Genomic DNA, 23483 nt, shown 5'->3' with positions numbered 1-23483 from the left:
CCGAGCAGGACAGAGCTACCATCAGCTCTCGAGTGGACTGATGTTGGGGGTAGAACCCCTGCACTTGGACCTCAACTCCTTGACTGGATGCGGTACCCTCACCAGAGTCCCAACGGGACACAGGGTCCTGTCCCTACCTTCTATCACCGCCAGCTACCAGGATTCGATCGTCCTCTCCGACGTTGATGTAGCCTTATCGCTACATCTCGTTGTGGTACTCTTCCACCGCGTGCCTGCGCGCCGCCTAGTGAGTCCAGGGTATCGTCAAATGCGTCCGGGCTATCGCCAAATTTCGAATTTGTAACCGTTAGTCTGTAATCGAACTTATGTATGGGTCTGTATGTCGAACTCAACTACTATGGAGTATCTATCGCATTTCCCTTTCATTATGCTTGATTACTTCATGAATGCGTGCGATGCCTTTCAATTACTTTAAGCTAAACTACCCCTGCTAAATATTTAACAGGATGGTTAGACCAGCTGGCCGCCCGCGTGCCCCTACCAACGATGCACCACCCCCGCCTCCTGAGTATATGGCGGGGATGATCCAACAGTTTGAGCTGAACCGCTAGTTTACGCAAGGGCTCATGGATCAGTTCCAAAGGCCGAACATGAACCAACCACAAGGCGTGACACTGCAAGACTTCTGTCGTCTCAACCCTGCGATCTACCGCAGCTCAACTCAGCCTCTAGATGCTGATGACTGGCTCCGTGACATTTCTTATGAGCTGGAGTCTGCCAATGTGCCCCTGGCGAGCTATGTCAACTTTGCCGCCTACTTTCTGAAGGGTCCCGCTGCTCAATGGTGGGACAGCCACAGGCGCTCTCAGCCCGATGGAACTATCATCACTTGGGCAGAGTTCAAGGCTGCTTTCCGTGCTCGATACATTCCCCAGGGAATCATGGACCGGAAGAAGCGAGAGTTCCGCAACTTGGTCCAGGGCAATAATACTGTGGATGCTTATCAGCGGGAATTTCTGGAATTATCTCGCTATGCTGAAGAAGACATTGCGACTGATGCACGCAGGCAGGAGAAGTTCCGTGAAGGCCTCCACCTTGATATCAAGCTGACACTCCTCGTTCAGGACTATGCTGACTTCGCCACCCTCGTGAACAAGGCTATTCAGGTTGAGACTGGTCTGCAGGAATACAAAGATAGCAGCAAGCGCAACCGTGACATGGACTCATCTTCGGGCTCATCTGCACAGAAGCGGAAGATCTGGATTCCCAACAACATGTACCATGCACCTGCTCCTACTCCGAGGCCGTCCTATGTTGCACCTCGCCTGCCTCCTCCACCACCTAGGCAGCCGAGGCTTACAGCTCCACCACCTCGAGTTCCTCCTTCCTGTCCTGAGGACGGGCTGTGCTTCAAGTGTGGCCGTCCAGGTCACCGTGCTAGAGACTGCAGGCAGAATCCGAATCAGCTGGCACTTCCCGCAACTGGTAGTGGCAACAACCAGAACCGGAACTTCAACACTAAGCCTGCTTATGTTCGTGGTCAGGCCAACAACATTGATATGGGTCAAGCTCAAGACCAGCCTGCTACCGTGATGGGTACACTTCTCGTTAACTCAGTACCTGCTTCTGTATTGTTTGATACAGGAGCATCGCATTCCTTTATGTCGGAAAATTTTGCATACATGCATGACATTAGGAGCGAAGAGATGAACATCCCGATAGTGGTAAACACCCCTGGGGGCGAATGCCGAACCTCTGTGGTTTGCCCCCATGTTCCAGTTGAAATTGAAGGATTAGAATTCCTTGCCAACCCCATCCTACTAAAGTCATCCAACATTGATCTCATATTGGGGATGGACTGGTTGAAAGCTCATACGGCATCGATCGTTTGTGCCACCAAGACCGTCCACCTCCTACACCCTTCAGATGAAGTAATAAGCTATCATGCGCATCTCGTCCGTAATGCTGAGGCACGACTGTATGCTTTGAATGCATTAAATGCGTCGCCTCTGGAAGGGATTGAAAACATACCACTGGTCCGAGAATTTCAAGATGTCGGGGATTCCCCCTGCTCGAGCTGTCGAGTTTGTCATTGACTTGGTACCCGGTACCACTCCTATTGCCAAGCGTCCTTATAAGATGCCACCACATGAACTCCTTGAACTTAAGCAAGAAATTGACAACTCGCTCCGTCTGGGTTTCATCCGTCCGAGTTCCTCTGCTTGGGGAGCACCTTCTCTCTTTGTTAAGAAGAAGGATGGGACAAATCGATTGGTTCAAGACTATCGTCCTATCAACCAGGCCACTATTCAAAACAAATATCCTCTCCCTCGGATAAATGATTTGTATGATCAACTTGCTGGTTCCACCGTTTTCTCTAAGCTCGACTTGAGATTGGGATACCACCAGATCCGTGTTCGCAAGGAGGATATTCCAAAGACCGCCTTTGTTACTCGATATGGATCATACGAGTACACCGTCATGTCCTTCGGCTTAACCAATGCACCGGCAACCTTCTCTCGACTGATGAATTATATATTCATGGACTACCTCGACAAATTTGTCGTGGTATATCTGGATGATATTCTGGTGTTTTCGAAGAACAAAGAAGAGCATGCTGAGCATCTTCGTCTTGTACTGGATAAGCTTCGGGAGCATAAACTCTATGCGAAGTATTCCAAATGTGAGTTCTGGCTAGACGAAGTGACTTACCTTGGTCATGTGATTTCCAAGGATGGTATTGCGGTCAACCCCGAACGAATTCAAGCTATTCTTGACTGGACTCCCCCGAAGAATGTCAAGCAAGTCAGAAGTTTTCTCGGACTCGCCAGCTATTGCCGTCGATTCGTCGAGAACTTCTCCAAGATTGCGAAGCCCTTAACCAACCTGCTTCACAAAGGTGTTAAGTATGAATGGACTGATAAATGTCAGGAAGGTTTCCAGGCGCTCAAGGACAAACTGACGTCCGCTCCAGTACTTGCTCCTCCAGATACGAAAAGGGATTTCGTCATATACTGTGATGCTTCTCGTCAAGGAATAGGTTGTGTCCTAATGCAGGATCGCAATGTGATCGCTTATGCTTCACGTCAACTGCGTGCTCATGAAGAGAACTACCCAGTTCATGATCTCGAGCTTGCCGCAGTCATTCATGCATTGAAGGAATGGCGACAATACCTTGTCGGTAATCGCTGTGAAATCTACACCGACCATCAAAGTCTGAAGTGCTTGTTCACTCAACCGGAACTGAACCTGCGTCAACAAAGATGGATGGAGCGTATAGCAGATTTGACTGTAGTATATCATATACCCCTGGCAAGGCTAATGTAATGGCTGATGCCTTAAGTCGCAAGTCATACTGCAACCACCTCCAGGTTCATCAGGTTCACGATCGTCTGCAAGAGGAATTCCGTAAGCTGAACCTCCACATTGTTCCTCAGGGTTACCTTGTTCCCCCTCCTGAAGATTGTCAAAAGATGAACCTTCGTGTTGTTAATCAGGGTTCCCTCAGTAACCTAGTGGTTGAACCAGATCTTGTGAGCTCCATAAAGAATCTGCAAGACTTTGACGATGATGTCGACAGGATTAAGAGCTATATTGCGAAGGGTAAACCCTCCTTTTTCACTGTTGATGAAGGTGGCGCCTTGTATTTCAAGGGTCGCCTATTCGTCCCAAATAAGAAGGAAAATCTCAGGATGACTGGGAAGGTGATGGAAGAAGCTCATGACACACCATTGTCTATTCACCCGAGTAGTACCAAGATGTACCAAGACATCCGGCAAAGATTCTGGTGGCCCAATATGAAACAAGACATTGCACGCTATGTGGCAGAATGTGATATATGCCGGCGTATCAAAGCAGAACACCAAAAGCCTGCTGGAACTCTGCAACCTATCTCTATTCCCGAGTGGAAATGGGACCATGTTGAAATGGACTTCGTCACTGGTTTTCCCAGATCTCAGAAAGGTAATGATGCTATTCTTGTCGTCATTGATCGATTGTCCAAAGTTGCACATTTCCTGGCCGTCAAGGAAACGATTAATGCTAGTCAGCTGGCAGATCTTTATATGTCAAGAGTTGTTTCACTTCACGGTATTCCGTTGGTAATCAGTTCGGACCGTGGCAGCTTGTTCACTTCAAAATTCTGGGAAAGTTTTCAGAAGGCTATGGGGACTCATCTGTCCTTCAGCACTGCATTTCACCCTCAATCCCAGGGACAAGTTGAACGAGTCAACCAAATTCTCGAGGACATGCTTCGAGCTTGTGTCATTTCTTTCGGTAAGAAATGGGAGGAATCTCTCCCGTATGCCGAGTTCTCTTACAACAATAGCTATCAAGCTAGTCTGAAGATGGCCCCTTTCGAAGTATTGTATGGGCGAAGGTGTCGAACTCCTCTGAATTGGTCAGAAACTGGGGAACGATCACTCTTCGGTCCGGATATTATTCAACATGCCGAAGACCAAGTCCGCATTATTCATGAGAATCTGAAGGCTGCCCAGTCTCGTCAGAAGAGTCAGTATGACCGTCATCATCAAGATATGGTCTATCAACCTGGCGAAAAGGCTTATCTTCGTGTCACACCAATGAGAGGTGCACACCGTTTCGGAATCAAGGGCAAGTTAGCTCCTAGTTATATTGGTCCTTTCACTGTTCTCGAAAGGCGTGGAAGAGTGGCTTATCAATTGGAACTGCCGGCGAACCTTTCTCAGGTTCACGATGTCTTCCATGTTTCTCAGCTCCGTCGCTGCTTCAAGGACCCTATTCGAGCAGTGGATCACGATATGCTTGAGCTACAACAAGACCTCTCTTATAAAGAGCATCCGGTCCGCATTCTCGACCAAGCTGAACGTAAGACTCGTCGCAAGGTCACCAAGTTCCTTAAGGTGCAGTGGTCAAATCACTCTGAAGATGAAGCCACTTGGGAACGCGAGGATCATCTTCGTGATGAATACCCCGGGCTTTTTCCCTCTACCTCTTAATTCTCAGGACGAGAATTCTTGTTAGTAGGGGAGAATTGTGACATCCTCGACTTTTGCTACAGTAATTATTGTAATTAAGCTACAGTGATCACCCGCTAATGATGCCACGTCATCGAATTCCCATCTCAGACCGCGTTGATTTGAGTTTGTCCGGATCCAAAATTTGAAAACAAAAGAAAAGTACTTTGTAAGTTCATTACAAATATTAAAAGAATATGTATATGAAAGAAAGAATTAAAAGTATGTATAATAAATTGTAAAAGAAAGTATAATAAAAGAAAGTATTTAAAAATAAAAATCAAATAGTAAAATAAATAATGAAAGAAAGAAATAATAGAAAAGGGAAAAGGCAAAATAAAACAAAACGAAACAAAAAAAAAAGGAAAAAGCAACCCCCCCACCCCCTGGCCCAGCTGGGCCAAGAGGCCCAACTGGCCAGCCCACTCCAAACCCTAGCGCCTCCCCCCCCCCCCGGCGAGGGAGCCCCTCTCGCTCCCTCCCCCCTGGGCGCCGCCAGCCTCCCCCTCGTGGGGGGCCCCACCCACCCACGCTCTCTCTCTCTCCCGTAACCCTCCCCCACGAGAGCCCCCTCTCTCGGTCCTCTCCCCCACCCCACCGACGCACTCCCCCACCCACCGAGACCCCCACACTCCCACGTCCCATAACTCCCTCCCCCCACGAGAGCCCCCACCCCTCCAGATCCCTCCCCACCTCGCCTCCCCTCCCGTCGGCCCCCTGCCTTCCGCCGGCGGCCCCTGCCGCCTCTCTCCCTCTCGCCCGTGCCCCTCCTCTCCACCTCCTCCCCCTCACTAGGGGCTGTGTTGCGCTCTGGTATGTCTGGTGGGAGAGAAGGAGCTTTACTCACGGCGAGCAAATCACTGAACCCCCCAGATCGGCGCATGCAATATCATCCCTTGCAAAGAATTTTGTCAGGGCAAGGAATAAGCAACGAGGTGTTATTTGGCATGGCTGGCAACGACCGTCTGAGGGCCTCTACAAGCTCAATGTCGATGCTGGTTTCTCTGGTGACTCGAGGACGGGTAGCACAGGGGCTGTGTTGCGCTCTGATAGAGGAGTTTTCATCGCCGGCTCATGTAGTGCCATTTCTTTTGCTGAAGATGCCAGTTCAGCCGAAGCAAGAGCTCTTAGAGATGGACTTATACTGGCTAGCGAGGTGGGTGTGCAAAAAATCATCGTTGAGTCTGATTGTCAGGAGGTGATCGACACCATGTTACTCGACGGCAATTCGCTTGGACCGGCAGCTACAGTTTACGAAGAGTGTTCTTTCCTTGCAAAGAACTTTAGCTTTATTCAGTTTGTCTTCTGCCCCAGGGAAGCAAACATGGTAGCACATACCCTACCTAGATTTGCTGAACCCACTAGAACTATAAAGTGGATGGAGGAGCCTCTTGGCTTTCTCATAGATACGCTAGCGAATGATGTAACTATTCTCTCACATGAAATATAAAGGTCGCTCTGGCCTTTCCCATTCAAAAAATATAAGTCTTTTTAAAGGTTTCACTACAGGATTATATACGGATGTATATAGATATACTTTAGAGTGTAGATTCACTCATTTTACTCCGTATATAGTTTTCTATTAAAATCTTTAAAAAGACTTATATTTAGGAATGGAGGGAGTATGTAGTTGAAAAAACACATTCACGAGTGTACCTTCGCATCCACAATACTCTCCTTTTGAATGATTGAATATTGACAACTGGAACACCGCATGCAGCGTGTGACCTGGCTCCAAGCATGGCTGCCCTATCTTAAGAGAAAGAGACACGTATGGATTTCCCGTAAAGAGTTGTTTGTGATTTGGAGTCACTTGCAGGAACCTGGGACGGGAATTGAAGGAAACCAAGTAAGTCTACAAGGCATAATTGAATCAAGCCTAATTTCTTCACTTCATCATCATGCATCCTTTTCATGACTAACTAAAGCATGATTCCTGAGCACAATAATCAACACTCTAAATTATTAGGTATTTAGTTTAATAAACAGTTACTTTATCCAGTAGAAAAAGAAAACCGACGATGCCATTTATGCATCTACTCCCTCCGTTCCTAAATATAAGTGTTTTTTAGAGGTTTCACTAATGGACTACATGCGGATGTATATAAATATATTTTAAAATGTACATTAAATCATTTTGCTTCGTATGTAGACCCCTAGTAAAATCGCTTAAAAAACTTGTATTTAGGAACGGAAGGAGTGATACGTTAATTATGTAAAGTTGCTATTGCGATCATGACACGTACCACTTGTAACCAGAGCAGTCAAAAGAAGCAGAGAGGGCCGTGGTAGCTTTCGTCTCGAGTAGCGCTGAGAAGTCATGGACCTTCCATTCTAAATGTGGAACATGGGTCTTTCCTAAGCTTGCAGGAGCTGAAATTTCCATCCAAGGAGGCAGCAACTCGAAATTATGTTCATCCTTGAGAAGATAAAGATGCAGAATAGTTGTTTACGTTGAGATTATATGAATGAAAACCTTGCATACAGTGATTTGTAAGAGGTGACCCCGCTAATATATATTGTGGTAGTTATCACTACAAGTTTTTTCCCTAGTTTTTTCAAGAGGCCACTTTTCCATGTATAAATAAGTAATCTACGGTTAGTTGTAATCAATAAGCATTCAGTTGGTCAACATAATTGCGAGGGCAGGCAAACATATATACCTGTGCTCCCGGAGTTGCCCATGTATAGCTAGCTCTGCCCCCTCCTCTTCTCTCGTATTGGTCTGCAAGTGAAATTAATCATGGCGCCTTAGGGAGGGCATAATGAACAAGATCCTGACAAAGATACTGCCGCACTTGATATCTTGATCAAAACGGTTAGCAGGCAGGCAAATACAGAAATTATGCATGTTGCCACAAGGCAGAATCACGACGGTTTGCGAGGATTTTAAATGATGACGAAGAAAGTCAATATTACTAAGCCGCGTTATATCACAGCCTGAGATGATGAAAGTCTTTGCGGAAACCCTCTAATCTAATCGTAGAAGGCGAAAGCAGGAGTCGAGAAAGACCTGGATTTGGGCGCAACGAATGGCTTCCTGGGACGGGGCTTGTTGGAGCTGCGAGCTGAGAGGGGGTGGCCGTGGGGGTTTATGCTTTTATGGAGGCTGCCTATCCTAACGACAACGTGGATCGCAGCTACTGCTCTCTGGTAACCGTACGATTCCGGGATTTTAGGGAACAGATGATTGATGCAGTATATTCCGAGCTCCAATATACTCTAGGACTCGGGCTTGGCAGCCGTTTACAGCCACACAACGAAACAAACACGATTACACAATGAGTTGTCCCTCTAATCAAGATTACTGGCAACACTCACGAACCACGGTTTGCTCAGAAAACAGGTGGAGAGCTGGTTTTGCATGTCTATAAGCAACTGCGGATTGCCTGGTCAAGTTCTATCAAGAAAAATTTCTCCGCATACACCACCAGAAGAATACTAGCCATGGGAGCGGCTTTGTAACCTCAAGGAACAAGACAGCAGCTCGACCAGGCCATCCTGTCTGTCACACCGAGAACCAGGCGGAACATACGTAAAACCTCAAGAATCTACGACTTTTTTTTTGGAAGACGAGAATCTACGACTTCAACTACATGTCAGATAGTAGTACAAGGCAAAGTAAGAATGTCTATTTTATACAACAATACAACACACAAAATCTCCCCCCTCTAAACAACATCCAAAAATGGGACGATAGATGCTCTTTTTCCAATAGATACGAATCAATCACTGGTATACCGTCTATGATTCGTTGCTGGGAGGAGCTTCTCTCATGTTGCTCAGCCGGAGGTCCAGCTTTATGTTCATAGCAGCCAGCTCGGCTGCCAGATACCTGAAGACGTACGGCATCGCCACCGTCTCCATCCCTTTGTTTGTCTGGCAGGCCTGGCACGCAAAGTTCTTGGTGGGCTTCACCGTGTTGATGCCCAGCATGTGGCGCTTGGATTTCTTCTGCGTGTCCGATTTTATTACCGTCGCCGACAGGAGGCTCCCGCAGAGGGAGCACACGTCTGCTACGTGATAGTCCGAGCAGGTATGGAGCCTGTCGTGCAAGAGATAGGAAGCGCCGTGAGCAAGGAGCGCGTCACGCTCCATCTCACCGAACCGAATCCCTCCGCCGTGTTTCCTTCCTCCTATTGGCTGTCTCGTTACTTGGTCTATACGACCTGTTGTACGAACCTACAAAAAAACACAGCATGTCAGCGACAACCTACAACAAATGGCAACAAAACCGTTATAAAGGTAAACACTTGTCAGGTTATGCTTGAGAACCACATGTTATTTTCAGTATATAAACAGTTGCACACCTGAAATTTGTCTGAGACCATATGACGAAGGCGTTGGTAATAAACGGGTCCAATGAAAATCTCAAATTTAAGCTCAGTGCCAAAAAGCCCACTGTACATGACCTCCGTTCCATGATGATTAAATCCATAAGATGCTAGCATGGGACCCAGTTCATCCACAATAGAATCATATTTACAACGATCTTCACCCTCCTCTTTGACTGAGCTTGCAAAAGGTGTGGCATCAATGAACTTTCCATGTACACTTCCAGCCTATGAAGACAGATGTCAGTCAGTGAAGGTGCAAAGACACAATTCTCTAGTAAAAAGTCAAGCTAACATGTTATCCATCATTATACGAAGTTTATTCATTGACAAAAAGTAATCCCAGTATCAGACATAATAAGAAGTTTATTCTCTTAATCATCTCTCGGAAATCAGAACGACAATTGGGTAGGAGGTGTAAATTTTCTTACTGGCAAAGACGAAATTTATTTCAAAGTTTTTCAATGTCTGAAAGTAAGGAGCATTTTCACAGAAAAATAAACGCCTGATTAGAAGCAATCCCTCACTCCAAAAATCAATACGGTTATTTCTGCATTGATGCAATTTCGAGTTTGGTGGCTACTCTTCTTTAGGGAACTCCAAATAGATGAAAACCAAAGCTAAAGTTGCCACATAGTAAGAGATAAAACACAAGGCCAGCAGGGATACATATAATGATTCAAAGCACCAAACATGCCAAGCATTATCATTATAGAAGGTACATCAAACTCATTTTATAGCTTTGTGCATATCAGGAGGGGAATAATTTAGATATGAATTGTAAAGCTTATGTGGCATCAGTTCTACTTGATTTTAGCAATTCCTTTTCCCTATGGAGTATGGACTGACCCAGTTGTTATTTCTTTAAACATTCAATACGATATTGGGTTATTCAATCTAAGAACACAAAGCAAATATCACCTTTGCTGCTATGGACTCTAAAAGCATTGCAATTGTCATTCTTGAAGGGAAAGCATGAGGATTAATGATGAGATCTGGCCTCATGCCGGTATTTGCAGAGAACGGCATATCAATGTCAGGCCACAACTGTGAACAAACTCCCTTTTGCCCATGTCTGCTGCTGAACTTGTCACCAATTATAGGATTCCTCTTGCGACGCAGACGAATATTTACCTGATAAACACATAAAGGAGAAAAGCACGCGAGATAAGAAAAAACAAATCTGAACACTTCTCAGAAATTATTTTCATGTAAGCATTTGAGAAATTCAATGTACAAAATAATACTGTATTAAAGTTCATTAGTTCATAAGAAGTCACAGGTTTGAAGTGATCTGGAGAAATTAAGAAGATATTTTTCTCGTGTAACATTTAAGCATACACAAAGTGCCGCTGTCATACAAGCATTTGAGAAATTCATTGGTTTACAAATCTAATCCTACTAATAATTTAAGCAGCAGCTTTTTTAACTTGAGGTGGAGGTGCACTCACCTTCTGCAGGGAACCTTTTGAATTTGTTCCGTTGAGAGCAACGTAGTCAATAGCTGCTGGCTCTGTCCCCTTTAGTCTGACTGGCCTTATTGCACCGGTAAGTGTATTATAGACACTATAGTACTGCTCATATGGAACTACTGTCTGTTCACAGAAAATACATCTCAGAGTAAGGACAATACCATAAGAAGAAACTCGACCACTTCTCCTTCCTCTTGAAAACGGAAAGACTTAATTTATATAAATAGATCAGTACCTCTCCAACCCGAGGAAGGCCATCTGAATCAATTACATCGCCCGTGCCCTTTGAAAGAGGGCTCTTGGCAAAGATTTCTGGAACATTTTCTGTCCTTTTTGCTGACAAGTCAATGCACTCTGTCTGCAGGAAGAGTTCACAAAGAAATGTTTATAAAATTTTGATAAGTCAAGGCTCATACTTTCACGAGTTCTCCTAAAAAATCCTTGGTGAAGATCTATTTGTACATGCAACTAAAATAGCATTAAATAATCTCGATGTAGCTCATCTAAATATAAGCATACAATACGATACAGTGTATACTAAGAAAACTACATGTACCATTTCAAGCTCTACACGTTTTCACAGTGAAAAATATGGTGGAATAAGAGTACGGCACTTATGTCCTGGTTTTTTCAGAGTCTAGAAGATGAAATGAGAGAGTGGTAACTTTGTTCAACTTTCTTCAGAGTTTACTATATGACGTCTAAAATTCAGAGTTCATTATATGTTACTTCAAAGGAGACAAATCTGATAAATGATCGGAGAAAAAAGGAAAACAAAAGGACAAACGCTACTATTCACAGCAAATTGATCATTTGTGATTCTTCAAACACATGACGAATCTGAGGTTGTAATTATAAAAGGGGGGCAGACAAGCACTCTAGAGACAAAATTAGTATTTTTCTTAAGTATCTTGTGGCACAACTAAAATAGATTTTGTTAGTGGAGTACAAAGGGTGATCCCACTTCATATGTTGCACAGAGAAAACCATTGACTGGTCGTAGGAAAAGAAGTCTACATCCCATACCTTACAAAAGGTGGGGAAAGGAAAAACTGCCTACAGCTGTTTAGGCTTTAAAGCATGCTTTTGAACTCCATAGATATTGTGTGAAAGAAAAGGTTCTAAGCCAAGCAGCATGAATTTATGCATGAATATTGAAATTCTTGTAGATAATTGAACAGCTCATAGCCTCACAGGCCATAATTACCTGGAAGATATCTCCACGGAACATCCCACGGTCAACAGCTGATTTATTTAAAATCATGGCATCCTCCATGTCATAACTAAATTACAAGAACAACTTATCACGTCCAGCAAATTTTCTCAAATAATCATACTGCCATAAGCATGATAGAAGGCTTACCCTGTATATGATAGCACCGCAACAATGGCATTTGTTCCTGATGGAAATTCATCCATGTGATATTTTTTATATGTAGCTGTTCGAACAATTGGTGACTGAGGGGTCTGCAAGCCAAGAAAGATGGTGTATAAGGAGACAATAGTTTCTAACAAGTGGTGTTAACTGTGTATGCAGGGAAGGGCAAGGAGCAGACGAAGTGTAAGCAATAGAAAACTAATTGAGTTGCTCGGAAACCTATCCTATTGTACCGAGAGAGACAGACAGATGACATCATATTGGTAGAGCGGCGAGAGAAGGCTGTGTGTCTATGCTTAATTTTCCTTTTTTAGCTCTTTCATGGCAAATTCACAAAACCCAGGCTTTAGATGTATGCTCATAGGCATATAAAGCTGACTAAGCAAGTATAATACATGTATGAAAATTTAAAAAAAGACAACTCCCTAATGCACTGGTCATTTCAATATGAACAGGCAAAACAAACCTGTAGATGGAATGCCTTGACATCTGTACGAAATTTTAAAGCTTGGCCACAAAAACCCATAGTTTGCTTTGCCATCTACAGAGAATAGGCAAGAGGATTAGTCAGTCCGAAAGAGAAAAGCCTCGCCCTTATTTAATCATTATGCATGATCAATTGATCATCAATAGGCAATATAAGACTATTGACCTGGCACTGGTACATGTTCCGAGGACTTTGGTTGTGGTCAGACCAAGGAGTCAGATTTGCAACTACACTGAGAATGGCGGTAGGGTGAATTTCTTCATGAGTTGCAGGAAACTTTTCTTTTCTCCCACCGTCCCCACCATCAGGACATCGTATCTCCATAAATGCCTAATAAGATATAATAAAAATTCAGTTCTATTAATATTAGTGAAAGTGAATATGAGGTTGACAGAATTGATCAAAGGAGACCTGCTCAAATGGTCCAATAAGCTCAATATGTGGCTCTCCATCAGGTAGGCTAACCAGATTTTTCACTGGTCGAACAAATCTTGCAGGACTTGTAAAAAGATAGAGCCCAGGATAAGCCCCACCGAGACTCAAGGGAACATAGCCAACTTCTAAATCCTCCGGAGTCTAATGCAGAATTTGAAGCATGACCCACTGAGAGTTAGTACTTTGCAACAAAATATGTCGCCCACACGAAAAAATAAATGCAAGAGAACAAACCGCTGGGTGTGCCAGTAGCTTTAATCTTCGAAGATAGTTAACTACTTCCTCAATCTTAGCAGAAGCAATAGAACCGACAATGCATCCATCCAAATGGACATGCATGATCTCAGGGGGACCAGTATGCTCCATCTTTGGCAACAATGGGATCATTCCACCACGAACCAATTCGACTAAAAGTTTATCCTTTATTTTCTGAAAATCTTTAATTGCCCCTTCTGAGTTGTAGCAGGATGAAATACCTGCAAGTACCGACGGTTAACTGATGATAATAAGTATAACATGATGACAATCTTAGCGGCACTACTCCCAATCCCAACAAGTTTTGCATACGCATGCATCATGTTGCTAAAGACAACAGAGAAGATACAAAATTCAATCAAAAAGAATGACAGCTTGCGAATATCTTACGGCATGTGGAAGTCATATGGTTCAGTAAGCCACAAGGCTCTCCATCCGGTGTATGAACTGGACACAGGAAACCCCAGGACCTACATAGAAATTATCAGTACAAGCAATGTTGGATGCAAGAAAACAATAATATAAGGGACATTTACATATTTCCCCCTAATTTCGGCCCGACCTCATCTTTACCCCTAAATAAAAACAGTGCTCAACTATGCCCCTCTTCCGTTAGGTGCTCTTATAGAAATACCCTTCCGTACATTTTCTATCCAGTCAAAGGCCTCTGACTGGACGGAAAATGTACGGAAGGGCATTTCTATAAGTGCACCTAACGGAGGAGGGGCAAAGTTGAGCACTGTTTTTATTTAGGGGCAAAGATGACGTCGGGCCAAAATTAGGGGGGGGGGGGGGATGGAATTGGCCCATAATATAATGCCATTCAAGGATCACATACTCTGGAAGTAACTTTCTAACAGTTGTTGTACGCATTTTAGCAAAAGAAGAACCCCTATGTACAGAACGAAAATGTGAGATATAGCGATGAAAGTTGAGTCGTTCAGCTTGAATGGTCATCCCTTCTCTCTGGAAATTTAACAAAGAAATGCATATTATTTCTCAAAGTGGTACGGAAGAAACATATAAACAATGACAACATAAGAATAGAAGCGGCTTGGAAAAGATCGACACCGTCAGCATAGAGATCTAAATTCCAACAGAAAAATATATCATAATTCATAACCCTTGTCAAGTACTGTCTTTTTCATGATCGGAAAAAAAGGAATCAATTGCATCAATAAATTCCAGGGAAATGATGTCTTATAAGCTAATACTATGATGTGTCCTATAAATGAAGTAGGCGCTGACGTTTCGTTTTAAGCAAACAAGTAGGCATCACAGGGGACACACCTGTGGAAGATCCAACATTGATTGTGAATTCGCTCTGCCAACCTTTATCAAGGCCTCAATAGCTCTGCCTACAGATGTTGTATATTTACTAAGAAATTTCCTAATCTCCAGTGCTGCACAAATCAACACATACGATTAGCGTAAACATAAAACATGCCAATGTACTGAAGAAGTAACTCAGAGCTAACAAAATCCAACAACCACATCTCAACCTAAAAACTGGTGCAAAAAGGCCATTAAATGGTTAGTAAATATAAATATACTAGAGAAATGAACACCCAATTGACCCAAATCTGGAAAATTTAGACTGCTTTATTGAGCTGGTTTTTTGTTTGCTGGGTGCAATCATGCAACTTCATTATTCGGGATTGTGTATTATCTAACTGGTCAGAATAACCAAAACATACAACAGAACTCATCTCCTTTAAGCCCTCGGATCCAAATCCAAAGTACATCAGCATGCCAGCACACATACTTAATAATAATTTATAAGCTGGGGCCATTACACAATTTTTAGCGCATGCATTAGTGATTTATAAATCACGATCTGTCCTAACTAAATATTGCCCGCCTACACTCACATCCAGATTCTCCGACCTTCTAAAATAGAACTTCTCGATACCACTGAGAAGGTACATGCTAAAGTTGTCGATTTGGTCTATAAAGCAGCTACCAATTAAATAAAGGGAAGATTCTCTTCTCCATACCAATCATAATTCAACAGAAGGGATAAAAGAGTGAAGACAGAATTCACATGCTTGTGTTACCCTGAAGTTAACTCCATGGGCATTTTATACTCTTGAGAAATAGTACTCCCTCCTTCCTAAACATAAGGTGTATTATTTTTTTCAAAAAGTCAAACTTCCCTAACTTGGACCAAGCTTATAGACAAAAATATCAATATTTAGAATAGCACTAGATTCGCCATGAAATGTATTTTTATATTTTATATATTTAAAATTGTAAATATTTTTATATTTTGCTGTAGAATTGGTCAAACATAGTCACCGTTTGACATTTTGAAAAACTAATACACCTTATATTTAGGAACCGAGGGAGTATTAGATTATCTCTCGATAACTTTAAGCTAACTAGAGATCCTCATTACAAAGTTCAAGCAAGCATCACCGTGAGATCTTGAACTGAATATACTTGGGCCTCCTTTGGTTTGGAGGAATTCTATAGGATAGGATTCTTATAGGAATTTTTCCTTTAGAGCCCTTTGATTCATAGGAATGGATTCCTATTCCTACACAGGATTGATTCCTATCCTCGACATTTCAAAGGAAAATAAACATTAGCCTAGACTCAATGGAAAAATCCCTATTATGTGAACCAAATGGCATCTCTTTTCCTATTTCTAGTCATAGGATTTGAGATACATGTCATCTCATTTCCTACAAGTTATCTATTCCTGTGATAATCATATCCTTCCTATGAACGAAAAGAGGCCATAAACAATTCAAGGATATGCAATACTCCCTCCGTTCCAAAATATAAGGTGTATTAGTTTTTTCAAAAGTCAAACAGGTGCATGTTTGACCAAGTTTCTAGAAAAATATATCAATATCTACAATGCCAAATTTATATCATTTGATCCATCATTAAGAGTATTTTCATATTTTATAAATGAGATATTGCAGATGTTGATATTTTATTCTCTAATCTTGGTCAAATGTACGAATGTTTGACTTGCACAAAAGTTGATACACCTTATATTCTGGAATGGATGGAGTATTACTTATAGCTGCGAGTGCAAATTCCAGTTGCCATCCAGCCCTCTTAAAAGGTTCTTTTCATGGTCCAGTTAAACATTATTCTAGATATTTGTCAATGAATTGTATGGTTTCACCTCAGAGCACAACTCCAGAGAATTAGGATACTTGCAGCAGATCACAATTCACTTTGAGAGCTAGTTGGGTGAATGTGTCAGGCAAGGTGTGCTTGTTATTGCATGATCATTAATGCGTCAGTGAAAAATTCGTTGTACTCTGGATAAAATCTCTGAAAAAGAACCGAAAGAAGAATCTTGGAAATGAACCAAACTAAATCAAGTGCACAGAACACATGCTTCATATTTTAACCAGTAAATACAATATAAATTTGTAATTCCAACAACGCTTCACATATCAACCTATATATTATCACGAAAGGATCTTGATATTCCAAGAGCCCAAAATAATTATGGTACACTTCTAAACAGATCCAATTGTTATGGAACCATACGATCAGCAATTAGATCCTCATGTGGAAAAAATCACATGCATGTACGCATAAACTAATGCTTTTTGGTATAAAACTTGAGTAGAATAAACATACAGCTATTGAGTTCAAAGCTTTTATTCTTCGTAATCTCTTCCATAATTAAACGCTTAGACTTTTGCAACCAATCTTGAATCCTATCCTGCAAATATAAAAGAAAACTTCAAGAAATAAGGGAGATAGAAGAATCAAAAATTGCCCCAAGAAAATACTGGGACTAACATCAACATAAGACACCAAAACAACAGCATAAATCATGTGTAACCCTTTTGTGTTGTATAAAAGTGTTATGGGCATGTGAGACACAAGTATGGACCTCTAAACTCTGGTAAATATGGTTTTGCTCCTCCTCTTAATAAAGGATGTGCAAAATATGCTTGTTTGCGCCTTCGGAGAAAAAATTGTCCAGTCTATTTTCTCAATATTGTATTTATATAGGGAGCGATGTTGAAATAAGTAGTAAATAGGAGAAATAATTCAACATCACAGTAGACAAGTAAAACACTATTGCGAATGTGGAGTGACGAAGAAGAATAAAATAGTACTCCCTTTGTAAACTAATATAAGAACTTTTAGATCCCTACTTTAGTGATCTAAAAGTTCTTATGTTAGTTTACAAAGGGAGTACTATTTTATTCTTACTTTAGTGAGCTAAAATATCTTATATTAGTTCACAGAGGGAGTAATTTAGAAAATCATAATGATATTACTGTTATTGTTCAATAGAACCACTTGTCCAACAGAAATAAACAAGGGAAGCTCGGTAACCTTAAGAAAAACTGTGATCAGGTGCCCAGGCAAGAGTGCTTCTTGGAATTGAAGTGCATCTGGATTATCAGGTGACGTAGTTTGATCAACAAGAGCATAGAGTTTCTGCAGCATAAATCTAATGCAAGAAAAGGAAAGAAACACATATGGTTAAAAGTAGTCAAAAGGACAGAAATTTCATGATATGCTAACAAAATTTCAACTTACATTAAAAGATTAAATTTTGCATGGTTATCATTTTGCAGGTGCACGAGAATATAGTCCTTGATAACTGCCTCAGCAACCTAAACAGTGTGGAATGACCAAAGTGAAGAAAGATCCAAATATTAACACATGCAAACAAAAATAAAGAAAACACTCACGGTTTCATAATCATCTTTTTCAAATCCTTCCATTGCAGACCGAAAGTACTTGCCTGCATTTGAGAGATCATTAACAATGTCAACAAATAAGAGGGCTTGAAGATATTATAATGCAAAATAAATATATCAAAGTACCAATATGCACCAAGCATTGCGTGCGTGTGAAAAGGGACAGAGCTCTGACTTCGTCAAGAATTATTTGTGTCCTTTCACCAATTAGCTGAGTGCTGACAACTCCCTTTCCTCTTTCACGTTTATCACTGTAGCAGCATGTCAAGCTTGCAAATATTTCCCGGTCACTTGTATCAATAAGGGCCTGCATTGGTAGATCCAAAATCCAGTAAATGCAGTGTACTTGAACCAATGTTAAGGATACTTTGAACGTACCCTGGATGTATTATCTATCTTCTATAAGATAAAAGCATGATCATTTGATAACCCAGTAACAGAGCTAAATACTACTTCCTCCGTCCGGAAATACTTGTCCTAGAGATGAATGTATCTAAACTTATTTTAGTTATAGATACATCCATTATATTCATTTCTAGGACAAGTATTTCCGGACGGAGGGAGTAATACAAAAGATGCATAGTACCTATTTAAACCAAAGGATACTTAGCTTTGCAAAAGATGAGAATGGAACTATTAAAATAAGCTGAATAGTGACTTTACAGCATGGAAGAAGTTCATGAAGTTAAGAATTATTAATAGAACACAGCTTAACAAACTGGAACACAGCAAATGTCCAACATTCTAAGTACTTTCAACGTAATACAATGCCTGTCCCGAGGATCTACGATGAAGAAATGGAGATGAAAGTAAACAAATGTTGTTTTTACTCACATAAACCATGGCACTGTACACAAAATGAATGTCGATGGATTATAATTCTGGTTATGAAATGGTAACTATCAGCAAATGATGATAGTATTCTACCTTGAGAATAATCCCAACCGGAAGGAGAATTTCTCTGCCTCCAAACCTATTTTGACCACAAATTCAAAAAGATCAATTTGGGGCAAAAACCTTCCTCTTCTTCGACTCACTATGTACCAACACAAACTTACCAAAACCCTAGTCTTGCACTTCCATTTTGTAGGTAATACAACTTTACGGTCACGCTGGACTGGTCGTGGTGAACACATCTGTTGGAGGAAAAACAAATGGCAACATCAAGTAACGCAGTAAAAGCATACAGAAGAAACTTAATGCTTAATATAGACACCTCATCCATCCGAGGTTTCTGCTTAATATACAGAAAATCAGACAACAGAAGATCTTTTATTTCTTCAGTGACCAATTTTTTTTTAAAGTGCCCAACCCTGGTTAAAACGAGGTTTTATAGAAAAATAAAGATATGTAAGAGAAGGTGGAGGGACTTTAAGTCAGTAAAACCAAGGCCATGTCCAGTATTTTGTCCCCACCATCCCATTAGAGCTAATGGTACTTGTGTACAAGAGACATGCTGAAACAAAACTTGGTCAGTTCTAAACCATAGACCATCCCAATGGTGGAAACCATGAACAAATGTCTTGTATAGTGGTATCTTGCAGTGAATCCATACTTTTCTGCTGCCACATGTCAGATTAAGGTGATGCTCGTCCTATGATCCTTAATTCAAATGACAGCTTGAAATTTTAAAGTTACATAGTACTCCCTCTGTAAATTAATATAAGATCATTTAGATCACTACTTTAGTGATCTACAAGATCTTATATCAATTTTCAGAGGGAGTATAAAGCATCTCAAAAAAGAACAGGGTACAAGTTTTGCATCCAGCTGGTCTGGACACAAGATGGTAGATTTTGAAGAAAAATATCAGCAGAAATCATGTTCATTTCCCATTAAGTCACAAACAACTGAAGATACTATGATTTCAAGATGATAATATCATCCTGTTTCTTTCCAGTGCACTGATCAACTCCCAAGCTATAATGTGATCCAGATATAATAAATGCCATGTTGTTTTCAATCATTATCAAGTTCTGTGTGTAGTATACAGTTATATTGCAGTAATGGACCGCTTATTTGTATTTTAATGCTTTAAAAGTTAATCTGCCGTCCGTAACCATCTAGTACAAGCAGAAGGAATATAAGCAGTCGGAAACTTAGAGCAGCAAGCAGACAATACCTCATCACCACTGCTTTGTCAGTGTATCCCGCACCGCGTTTAATAAAAGCACCACGGACCATGCCCATAGGCTGAAAATTGGCATAGCAAATTCCTCATCAGAAAAGATGTTGCCTCCCTCTATCCATATATAGTGCCTAATGCGTTTTTCGAGGCTAACTTTGACCATATGTTAGAGCAGTAATATATGACATGCAAGTTACACAAAGCATATCCTCAAATTCATACGTGGAAGGAGCTTTCAATGATATAATTTTCACATTATACATTTAATGTACTATTAATCTTATCAATAGTCAAAGGCAATCTCGAAAAATGCATTAGGCCCTATATATGGATGGAGGGAGTACATTTTTTCCAATCTAACAATAGTAGTCTACTAGTATAAAGCTCCAAGCAATGGTGTGCCTGCCTTACATAGTTACGCTTCTGTAAAATAAGAATCCGGATAAGTCTCTCCAAGCCACCACTTATAAAGTACCTAAAAGAAAATAGAACACGCATCAGAATAGTGAATAATAAACAGAGGGAACAATGTCAACAGCATAATTCAGGACCAACAAAGAAGTATGAACAGTTTGACGCTGTACTAAATACCGAAATCAATTTCATTTACCAGGTACACTGCTACTAGAAAAAATTATAAGCCTTGGAACAGTGCAATGATGAGAACACAACTTCAACAAAGTTGAACAGTAAAACAAACTAGTGCATGCAGTCTGTACAATATCCTATTATTTGATTTTCAAACAAACCAAAGATGACAGGTAAAGGAAGGAGTTGACAGTTCATACAGAAAAGGGAATGTAAACTGGAAGGGGAAAGTAAATGAACATGCAAGCACATAACAAACTCACCCGCCCATTTCTGTGGCCTCTTCCCCGTGGTAAATTAATTTACGCGAATCGGCGCCTCTTAAGTGGCAAAGTTTTGACTGGAATAGCAAGAGCAAAAAAGTCAGGGAAAAGAATCAATGAATACACAACAAAGGTTGAAATAAAATAATTTGGCACCGATAAATAAATAATTATAAAGATATTAAGCTTAATACAGTAATGGTTATTTTGAGGAGTATTTAAGTACAAATGTTGGGAAGAACTACTGACTTCGCTTTGCATTTGTTAAAATTTATGTGGGACCATAGAAGGCCAAGCTCAAAGACACACAATGCACCAGTACGATAGACGAAGTATCAAAGCAACTTGGGTTACTTGTCTTTCAAAATTGCAAATTATATGTTCCTAACATAACATCTACTCCATCCATTCCAATGAACAAGGCATGCGTGCATTTCAAAATTGAACTTTGAACATAAATTAGACCAGCCAAATGTGATTTATATGTGACAAAAATCATGCCGTTGAATTCGTATTCGAAAGAAGTTCTCAATGATATAAATCTTCAAGTCAAAGATATATACATTTATTGGTCTAAGTTATGGTCAAAGTTTGATTTAGAAATGTTTGCGTGCCTTATTCATTGGAATGGAGGGAGTACCAAGAGCAAAGGAAATTACTTCAGCACATGAATCAAAAAGTGACATTAGAAGAATAGTCAAGAATGGGTAACAACCATCAACATAATCGGCAATTGACCAAAATTGAAGGTTTGTCTGATTGGCGCCCCATCATTAAATTGGAAGACGGCCTCCACTTTGAATTCGCCACTATATGAAATTCTACCTTGCCTGCACTGCTCCCACAAAATGAAAATGGGAAAAGGGAGTCAGACCTAAACACACCAGTATACATTTGCGAAGAGAACTCCAATGACATAGCAAATCAGTATGGACTATGATATGTGTCAATGCTTAAGGTAAAAATGGATAATATTGCCAGGAAAAGAAAAATACAAACCTCCTGCGGGTAGAGCGGTTGTCCCAACCGACCATCCTTCATTGGTGGGAGCACATGACCCTTCTCTAAGGACAGTACAGACAATTGTTAAGGAGAAGATAAAAAGAGAACATTGACCATGCTGTTTTATGCATCATTCACTATGATATCCAAGTATCGATTAATGCAGCATACCTTATAAACTTTACTGGAAATTAACTGGTTTCATGATAATTAAGTATCCGCATCCAGAGAAGCAATAGGCGAAAGCTTAATGTCTGCTTTAGTAGTTCTGATGAGTTGGCACCAAGTGCTCTTTAGAATGACTCTCACCGAGTTTAGCCTAAAGCATATATTAACTTAGCTACAGCTTAGTAACAAATGCAAATCCACATACAAAAAAAACGAGGGCCTGCAACTAGAAATACTGGTGTCATGCTGCAGAAAATCTACCACTATGTCTTTCTGTTCACTTCCTGCTCTGAATACAGATGAAAGTGACTGTCCTGCAACAGCTGCTGAGCAGGCAAGCAACGGGAAATTGGACACTGATAGCCGGTACTACTTGCTGCAAGTCGCGATTGCTAAAATCCTATAGCTAACATAACAAGTACAATGACGAGCAAAGCATAAATCTGCAAAACAAAACATTTTCTGAGCGAGTGAATAACGAAGGATATTTCTGAGGGTAGTGTTGGAGGAGGGGTGGGTGATCTCCATGGGGCGGATGGAGAGGAGCATCTTGTCGAGCCCCTCGTCGAGGAAGTAGTCGAACGACTCGATGTGCGGCCGGTACAGCTCCCGCAGCGTCGCGTAGTCCTCCTCCTTACCCGCCGCCGCCGCCGCGGCGGACGACTTACCGGACGCCATCTGCATGTCCGTGGGAGGGATACGGTGCGCCAGGGTATGGCACGAAGGGGCAGGGCTCCGACGAGTGGCGGCGGCGTGGGGGCTTTCGGCGGGAAGGGTAAAACCCTAGAGAGGGAGGGGAGGAGGCGGCGGGCGCGTGGGGGTTTAAGGCTGCGGAGAAGAAGACCCACGAGTCCACCAGCACGTATCCTTTCTTTCATAAAACCGGGCCCAATCCGAGCTCCAGAACACACACTACTTCTTTTATTTTCTTCTTTAGACTAAAAAAAAAGTGTATGCGAGAGTGTCTCTCTCTAGTGATTGCTCTTGTTTTACATATGTTTAAGGAAACCCTTTAAATCAGCCGATTGATCTCTTGGGCCTTTAAACCGCCTTCTGTGTCATCGGATTGCACGAAATCGGACGGCTCAAATTGCCATCGTTCGAATAAGACGCAGCCCCGATCAGGTTGCAGCATTGTAACTCCTCGCGCACGCGCCGCCCCGACCAGGTGGTTTGGTCCACGAGTTCACCCACGATACATTGCAGCTCGACCAGGAGCATTGCAACGTTCCCTCCTCCTCTTCCTCCCCTCCCTTCTCCTCTCCTGCTCCGATTTGGATATAGAACCGGCGGATGCGACGGTCGGTGCGACAGCTGGGCAAGGGAG

The 23483-nt window shown here is 41.7% G+C and overlaps 1 protein-coding gene across 1 annotated transcript; it reads right to left on the bottom strand.

Moving 5' to 3' along the window:
* Positions 1-8493: 8493 nt before the first annotated feature.
* On the bottom strand, positions 8494-23005 carry LOC123432138 (DNA-directed RNA polymerase I subunit 2). Its single transcript, XM_045115371.1, has 27 exons — positions 22645-23005; positions 21986-22059; positions 21702-21821; positions 20987-21063; positions 20547-20610; positions 20130-20200; positions 19066-19143; positions 18935-18980; positions 18134-18314; positions 17999-18051; positions 17844-17920; positions 17637-17754; positions 16926-17010; positions 14607-14719; positions 14155-14282; positions 13707-13786; positions 13296-13537; positions 13038-13202; positions 12792-12956; positions 12606-12680; positions 12125-12228; positions 11969-12044; positions 10997-11119; positions 10741-10884; positions 10211-10423; positions 9266-9517; positions 8494-9137 (listed from the first exon to the last, which is right to left on the bottom strand). The coding sequence occupies exons 1-27, from the start codon at positions 22838-22840 to the stop codon at positions 8700-8702; spliced, it is 3558 nt and encodes a 1185-aa protein (XP_044971306.1). The 5' UTR covers positions 22841-23005; the 3' UTR covers positions 8494-8699.
* Positions 23006-23483: the final 478 nt, after the last annotated feature.

The sequence above is a fragment of the Hordeum vulgare genome, chromosome 1H (assembly GCF_904849725.1).
Source record: "Hordeum vulgare subsp. vulgare chromosome 1H, MorexV3_pseudomolecules_assembly, whole genome shotgun sequence".
In the NCBI taxonomy this organism is placed as follows: Eukaryota; Viridiplantae; Streptophyta; class Magnoliopsida; order Poales; family Poaceae; genus Hordeum; species Hordeum vulgare.
This window is presented reverse-complemented; position numbering and strand designations above follow the sequence as displayed.

Bases quoted from the DNA above. Each gene is read 5' to 3' on its own strand.
- LOC123432138 (XM_045115371.1), bottom strand. From the start codon at position 22,840: ATGCAGATGGCGTCCGGTAAGTCGTCCGCCGCGGCGGCGGCGGCGGGT. The intron at 14,720-16,925 runs GTATGTTTATTC...TGATTTGTGCAG, and splicing joins AAGCTTTGAACTCAATAGCT to CACTGGAGATTAGGAAATTT. The intron at 9,518-10,210 runs GTGATATTTGCT...CTGTCTTCATAG, and splicing joins TAGAGTCCATAGCAGCAAAG to GCTGGAAGTGTACATGGAAA.